The sequence below is a fragment of the Telopea speciosissima genome, chromosome 2 (assembly GCF_018873765.1).
Source record: "Telopea speciosissima isolate NSW1024214 ecotype Mountain lineage chromosome 2, Tspe_v1, whole genome shotgun sequence".
NCBI classification, from domain to species: domain Eukaryota; kingdom Viridiplantae; phylum Streptophyta; class Magnoliopsida; order Proteales; family Proteaceae; genus Telopea; species Telopea speciosissima.
Window position 1 is genome coordinate 83016445 of NC_057917.1, and position 8073 is coordinate 83024517.

Below are 8073 nucleotides of genomic sequence, written 5' to 3' on the forward strand. Positions count from 1 at the left end.
TGGGAATCCCGCCCTAGTACCTATGCCTCCACCATCATCACTGTGACGCAACACAGTAGCACCACCGCCACCCCCACTGTGACGCAACACAGCAGTACCACTCTTTCTTCTCTCCTTTTCACCGCCAACAGCTCCTCTCACTCTCTCCGCCTCTCTCCTTAAGCACCACCACCGCTACTGCTTCTCTCTCGCTCTCGCCTCCAACACTTCTGCCACCTCTCTCTCTCTCGCGACCTCTCTTGCCCCTTCTTTCTCTTCTTCGACTCTCTTCCACCGCCTTCTTTTTTCCCTTTTTTTTTCTTCTCTAAAACCCTCTTGCCTCCTCCGAGCGTTTTCTACATGATTTGACCCTCAATGGCTCTTTTCTTCCCACCGAGGGTTCCTTTCCTATGTTCGGATTGCCTCGTATGACTTAAATCTTGATTCCTTGTTGCTGGAATCTCTTTCCCGTGATGCTCCTTTCCTACATCCTTGTTTTCAACTTTATTTTGCTGTAGCGAGCAGCTGGGCTTATTTTGTTTGATCAGTAGTCATGTCCGGCGAAAGTACTTCCTCAACTAACACTGACGGAATGAGTCACAACACGCCTAGTGAGTTTCTGTCCTTCCCTATTTGCTCCAGCAAGCTCGATGGCAGCAACTATTTGATGTGGTCATGCTCTTGCTTCCTGTCTATTGCTGCCTGTGGTTTTACCGGGTATCTTACGGGTGATGTTGCGAAACCTACAACTATTGGTCCTCAGTTGCAGAAGAGGATTTCCGATGACTCTTGTCATATCATTGTTGATTAATTCTCTGCAACCATCTATTGCCCATGGCTATCTTCTCTTGGACTTTGCTGAGAAGATTTGAAAGGTGGCCAAGGAGACATTCGTAGGTTGGAAATGCTGCCCAAGTCTATGAGCTACGCAAAAGAATTCATGGGATTGCCCAGAAGGAGATGTCACTGTCCCGATACTATTATGAGTTGCGCAGCATGTGGCAGGAACTCGACTTCTGTGAGACTTTTCGGCCCACCAGCTCTACTGATGCTAACACGAACATATGATCTGCATCTATGATTTTTTGGCTGGACTGAATGTAGAATACAATCATATACGCTCTCAGGTCCTTAGTTGGGACCCTTCCCCCTCCTTGGAACAGTCCTATGCCCTTGTTCAACTTGAGGAGAGCCGACGGACAGCCATGCTACAGCCTGTTTCTCATGAGAGATCAACCCTCTATATTTGTCTAGTTGTCGGCCCATAGATGTTGCCACTCGTTCCACTGGTCGTCCATCATCTGATCAGGATGGTCCCACTCGTGATCCAGTGAAGTGTGACTGCTGCGGGAAGAAACGCCACACAAAGGAGTATTGTTGGAAGTTACATGGCCACCCCACCTCTATGCGTGGGCATGGGCATGGACGTGGACCTTGGACCCAGCTCATGCTCACCATACCGAGGTGATTCCTCTTGCAGTCCCACATCCACCAATGGTCAGCTCACCCGGGACAAGCTGCAGGCTCTTTGCCATCTGATGTCTAAGTTAGACACCACCTCGTCATCATCCATTGCTGCATCTGCCGCATCTGGTTCGGCCTCTTCTTCCTCAAACTTTGTGCATTCAGTTTTATTTATTTATTTTTATTTTTTTATTGGTCATTGTGTTTCTGCTATCTCCTCTCCTTGGATTAGAGTTCCCTGAGAAGGTCATATCAACCCAAAACCATTTCCTAGAGAAGGGAAGGATTCTTCTGTGACAGGGCTAACAACTATCTAAGGCCCTTTTCCAAATGTTGATGGTGAAGGTGCAAGAAAAAAAAAGGTGATCAATGTCCTCGAGGCCATTCCAGCAAAGGACACAAGAGGGAGACATAGGGATTTGTCTAGGAGGGCCTGGGTGGGAAGGCAATGTGAGAGGGTTCTTTAAATCGCTAAGTTATGACGGGGGATGTGGCCTTTGAACCAAACAATCTTGTACTAAGGAACAAGAGGGGCTCGGGCTCTAACGAAGTTCCAAGCAGAGAAGGCACTGGAGAGGCTATTGGGGGAATGGAGCGAGGTTTCTGAGTCCGATGATGGGGGAGGCCTAGCCCGAAGGGGGGGGGGGGAGATCTGACCACAAGGAGGTTTATGGTCTAGTTCTCTTCCTGCATTGGTACTTGATAGAGTAACCTCTGATCTGCATCTCCACTTCTTTTTTGGTATCTAATGTTGGAGGTTGGAGGAAACACTAGCCCACTGTAAGAGGATATTCTATTCAATTTCAAGGGGAGGGGGGGGGGGAGGAGGGTTGATTTTATTCAATGTGCTATTCCAAGTTACATGATGTTTATTCCGCTTGCCTAAATTTCTGTTATATAAGATGGCGAAATTAATGAGGGATTTGGGGGTGACAGAATGAAGTTTTGGGAGAATAGATGGTTAATGGATTGAAGGGTAATGGACTCATGTCCCTGTATGAGGGTGTGGTTACTGAGTGCTTTGAAGTCTCTCAGATGGAAAGGTCCCTTTGGTTCCTCAATGTAGGAGAAATATGTTAACAGGGAATTGAAGATGTCTCCTTTGGCCGTCACAAAGGAGCAGACTTCTAGTATTTACTAAATTTAGGGCAACTATGGCTGAGCAAACATTGGATTTCTCACCTACAATCCCTGTCTTTTCTTTCACCATCATCGACAATTGCCAAGTGACGTTTGATCTCCGTTCTTTCCTTCACTTCTATATTCTCCCTTTCTCTTTCACGAAGTACAACTCTAGATTCAAGACTTGGACTATTAGGTCGGATCTTCCTGTTTTTCCTTCTTTCCCCCTTCTAAAATGATCCATTGGATGGCATTCAATGTAACCCAATTGGCTGCAGTCATCACGACCGTATATGGGTCCTGTTATCCCAGACCCATTACACTTCCTTCGGAAAGATGTCAAAGTAAAGTTATTAATAAAGTGTAATCAAATGTTCGGAAGTAATAGTTATGGTTTCTTTTATGGTTGGAGAAAAGGTTTCTTCTTATGGTTTGATGGGGAAACCCAAAATACTTTTAACGCTGGACAAGTTTCTTCTTCTATTGCTTTCCTTTTGCTTCTCGGGTGTTCTATTACTGCTATTGTTTTGTTCTTCAACTGGACGCCTGCATAAGGTCAGAGAGTCAGTTACCCTTAATTCCTTTCTGCGGCTGATTTTTCTGCTTTCTAATCTATTCATATCTGTCTCTGGAACTGTTCTGAAGTTGTTCTTTCATCTTGCAAAATTAAAAAACTTTTGTTTATCACTTTATCTCTTACTGGAAAACAGAGCATGTTTTAAAGTTTGATTTCAGAAAGTCAAACCTTCATTTCAAATTTGTTTGATGTCTTCATAAGATGTGCATAACATTTCTTTAGTCATCAGTGTAGCCTCCTGCTGATGGTTTCCCAGGAAATTATTAGCTGTAGCTATTATTTTAGGTTCCAGGAAACTGGAATTTCGTTCCATCTATTGCTTCCCCTAAGGTAGAAAAGAAATTGATACATTTGGTATTATCTGAATCTTAAGGAAAAAATCTGATCCTCCTCCTAAAGCCTCAAGTCAATTGGGTCAGATTTGAAAGAGTTGGAGCAAGTTTTTTCAGTCTGTTTTTCGTTAAGGTTAGAATTGAGTTTCTATTGCCAATTTTTTTTACGTAGTTCCAAAAACTATTTACCAAAGTGCCAGCTTGCATATGTTTATAAATTGTTTTGAGTGCCCTTGTTTCAATAATTAGTTTCTACTAACCTCTCTAATTTTGGAAATTTCTCTGGTGGGGTTATCTTTTAGGTTGGTCCTTGTCTTAACCCCAGTCTACATTAAGAATAGTTCTGCTTGGTTTGACTGATGAAGAAAGCTGACTAGAGAACCACCTTGATGTTTGAAGCTGTGAAATCTTAAGCAAAAGAAGAAACAGAGGAAGGACAATGGTTGAGCATGAACCTGGGAGGGAGAACTCCTCTTTCTATAAACCGTGTCCGTAAAGGGACTCTAATTGAACAAAGGTTTATTTTTAGAAACTTGAAACCTGACTAATAAGCCATATGACAGACACTCTTCCTTTATTTTACTCAAGGACTCAACTCAACTCTAATCAATTAAGCCTTTTCCTGATGGGCGACACAGATCCTGTTTTGCCGTACAACTCTGTTCAATGCGTTTATCATACTTAAGGACTGATCACTGAACTACATAACTAGAACTCAATGCCCAAACCTGACACTAAGGCCCATGATTTCAACAAATAAAAAAACCCAAAAAGGGCCGTGACCTGGTGTAAGTCCCACTTTCGGAGGATATTGGGAGGTGTGGATTGCAAATGGTTCAATTTTTGGCAGGATTTTTTGCACAAACTGGCTGCTCTCAATATTCAAACCCACGTCTTTCATGCTGGTGGACTGTTGTTTTTTTTCCAACACACCAAGTGATGCCCCTAGACAAATAAAACAAGCCCAATTAACCTGTAGATGGCCTGTGGCAGGCATACTTTCATTTGCATAATTATATAACTGGATTATGAAATCCATGTTTCATGAGCATATAAATTATTGGATGTGTGGTTTACGCACATTGTATGCTTTATCCATTGTCAGTATGATTAGTTAGTGTTGCATGTTGCTGCAGCTGATTGGAACCCCAACTGAGGCTGATTTAGGGTTTGTGAATGAAAATGCAAAGAGATACATTCGGCAACTTCCTCGTCACATTCGACAGTCATTTAGTGAAAAATTTCCACATGTTCACCCTGCAGCTATTGATCTAGTTGAGAAGATGTTAACATTTGATCCTAGGCAGAGGATCACAGGTGTGTTTTTCCTTATATCACGTCTTGGTATTGCTTTGATTTGCCTCTGTACACAAAGGAAACCAAACCAATAAATATGCATCTAATTTTTTTTATTTTTTTCTCTTGTACGTTTATCAGATAAGTCTGTCAGGATAATGATCTAGCAAAACCAAGATCCTCTACCAACAAATAGGCATCTGAGATTTTGTTATTTTTTTTTTCTTATATGTTAATCAGATAATAGATCCGGCTGGAAAATGATCTGGCAAAACTGAGACCCCTTATCTTTTTGGTTGAAATATCAAGACATACATAGAATGAGTTCAAACTTTTTGGTAACCTGCCCCTTCTTTGTCTCCTTCCTCTTTTTTCTAACTTTGAAATGCAAGGCGCATACTCCATTTCACCATAGTTGTATGGAAATGTTTCCTACAATGCATTCTTGGGCTGTATAGGTTTTATTTGCAAGCCAATGGATATTCTATAATTTTGGGCTAATTATTTGAATTTTTATTTTTCTGAGATTTTACAGAATTACTATTGTAAAATTTAGACGTTATTTTGGGGTTGTTTGCTATTACTTTCATTTTCTCATGGGTATACCCAGTGCACAAGGCTCCCGCCACTGCGGGGTCTGGGGAGGGTCATAATGTACGCAGCCTTGCCCCTGCTTTGCAGAGAGGCTGTTTCCAGAGACTGGAACTGTGACCACTTGGTCACAATGGAGCAACGTAACTTTCATTTTCTCATGCATGTTTATAATTTTAGGGCCTTAATTTTGAATATTTCATTCTTATTGCATCATAATGATAGTATGATAGTTTTTAGGATTAATTTTTGCCTGAAGTTTTTAATTTTTTAACATTATTGTTGTGATTATATTTTAGGGTTTATTCATATTTCTGATTTCTTTTTTTTTTTTAATCATTCTTGGGTATGTGTTTTTAGATTTGAGGTTTTTTTATTTATGTATTTTTCAAATTGCTTATTAAAATGTCTTCTGTTTAAATAACATATTAACCAAATGCTGAAAGACAAGTTCTACCAGATGGGTTGGATGCCAAGTCCCTTCCTAAATGATAAACTGTCCCGAAGTGAATTACAACTACAACTGAAGAGAAATAAACATAAATCAATGTAAACTCATGAAGTGTCAAAAACTCGTATAAGGCGTGTTGTCACAATCCACAGGTAACACTTAGGCGATTCCTAGGGTCCAAGGCAGTCGCGTTTCTTGCATCAAACAACGCATGCTGTCGCCTTGGACCCAATAAGGTGCCTGGAAGCCTAAGTGACACCTTGACAACTATGTTTAGGGATGCAGAAAATGAAATCCAGAATTGAAAAAAATGGGATATTGAAATTGAAAACCCAACTCTAACTTGTTCTTATGCTGCTATTTAGAATGTGAATTGTTTCTGAAACCATAGATATGACTGTTGGAATTGAAAGACAGAACTGAATAAAAGAAGGGAATCCACCTTAGCTTGTATAGTGATCCATCTCAACCCCCAAGAATCCACATAGCAGTCAAAACAAAGCTGGAAAATTTTTCTAACTTAAGGAGTTGAAATTTCAAAAGATTTGTCGTTTATTTCTTCATTTGTTTTTATTGCAGTTGAGGATGCACTGGCACATCCCTACTTAGCATCACTTCATGACATCAGTGATGAGCCTGTCTGTTCGACTCCATTTAGCTTTGACTTTGAACAGCCTACACTGACAGAGGAGCAAATGAAGGAGTTCATTTACAGGGAGGCTTTAGCATATAACCCTGAGTTTCAGCATCATTTATGAGTCATCATGTCCTCTCAGTGCTCCTCCATATGGTCCTAGCTTCTTGTATGTTGTGCAATTGATTTCTTGATGTAAATATGTGATTCACATCGTGGTTTGCCCTGAAATTATATAATCTCATGATGGGCATAAAATTTGAAGATTCATAGAATTGCAGGGTGTGTCTGTATGGAGGTGCTTGCATTATATTACTACAATTGGGAATCCCTTTATGTTGACAGACTTTGAAGCTCAATTGTCACCAACATAGAAATTCCTAGTTAGAACGACTGCTAGGTATCATTTGATTTTCACAAATGAGATTCTTTGCAGTATTTGTTAATGGATAATTAAAGACAAAAAGAATTGGCTAGGATGTAATTAATGCTCAGTGATTGGTGTTGCCACTCAAGGCAAGCCATATTGGGCCTGTCTGGGAGAGTACTTGTTGAAATTTTTAGGTTTTTTGTATTTATTCATCATCACATTGGTTGGTGACACTTTAGTAATTGGATTAAATGACCTTTTGGTAATGGTTTTGATGTTAAATAGTTTTATTTGAAGTGATTTATAGTCTCATAATGGTTTTGATATTGTAGTTTATTTGTAAGACCGAGTTTCTCTTTACCCATGGTGAAGAGATTCTCTGTTTTTATGGTGGTTGGATGCGACTCGAGGTAGGGTGGATTTCAGGGCCCTCAATTTTCTGCACCGCGGGTCAAGAGAAACTTTCTCCTTCAAATCACACTGGGATGGAAAGATCTACTCGAGTACTGGATTCACTTGATTTCCATGTCCTGTGTCCAAGATCGTCTGAACAGAATTTTTTTTTTTAAGGTAAAGCCTAGAGATGTCTGCATGAAGGTCTGAGCCCCAAATCCGTTTTAGTTGCTGTTGGAGATGGATTAAAACCCTCTCCATTTTCTTGATTGCCGAGTGCGATGCAGTTCGGGGTTGAAAGGTCGACAGTTGGCAGGTGCAACATCCAACGTGCTGAGGTCGATTGAGCCAGTTTTTTTTCCCTTTCTTCTCTAATCTGGGCACCGTTGGATGTTACACCTGCCAGCTGTTGAGCTCTAAGCCCCGAATTTTTTTCTGGTGGATATCATGAATTTCAATCCAATTAATAGATAGTGTGGTAAAGTGTCAATATGGCTGAGTTTTGGCCAAGATCCGCCGCGTAAAGACATAAGATGGGCTGAACAGGAGCAAAACTTGGAATAGGACCGGTTTCGGCCGATATGAGTGATCTAATCTCGATTCTTGACTCTTGAATCGATGGCTCAACGTCTATTTCTTAACATTACTCCAATTGGATGAAAGAATAGAGCCTTTTAAGGGTATGAAGATAATTAAAGTGGAGCAGAAAGATTGTATGATTTCTTTTATTTTTGGGTAAAAAGATTGTATGACTTCACTTTCTATACTTCGGGTATTATTCATTTATTTTTATGATGAAGGAGGAATGTCTTGAGTTTACGTAATCCAAAGTATGGATGGAAGTTTGAGCGTGAACTGATGAGC

General features: G+C 40.6%; 1 protein-coding gene and 1 long non-coding RNA gene across 2 annotated transcripts in view; both read left to right on the forward strand.

Moving 5' to 3' along the window:
* The window catches only part of LOC122651795 (mitogen-activated protein kinase homolog MMK1), a 30719-nt gene extending 23858 nt beyond the window's left edge, over nucleotides 1-6861 (forward strand). Inside the window, exons 5-6 of the mRNA XM_043845332.1 lie at nucleotides 4611-4791; nucleotides 6392-6861. Of these exons, the coding sequence (XP_043701267.1) occupies nucleotides 4611-4791; nucleotides 6392-6570 (360 nt within the window). The 3' untranslated portion in view covers nucleotides 6571-6861. The remainder of the gene's footprint in view (nucleotides 1-4610; nucleotides 4792-6391) is intronic.
* On the forward strand, nucleotides 3644-3888 carry LOC122651797. The gene is made up of 2 exons (XR_006331513.1): nucleotides 3644-3786; nucleotides 3844-3888. It is a non-coding gene; the product is annotated as an uncharacterized LOC122651797 (long non-coding RNA).
* Nucleotides 6862-8073: the final 1212 nt, after the last annotated feature.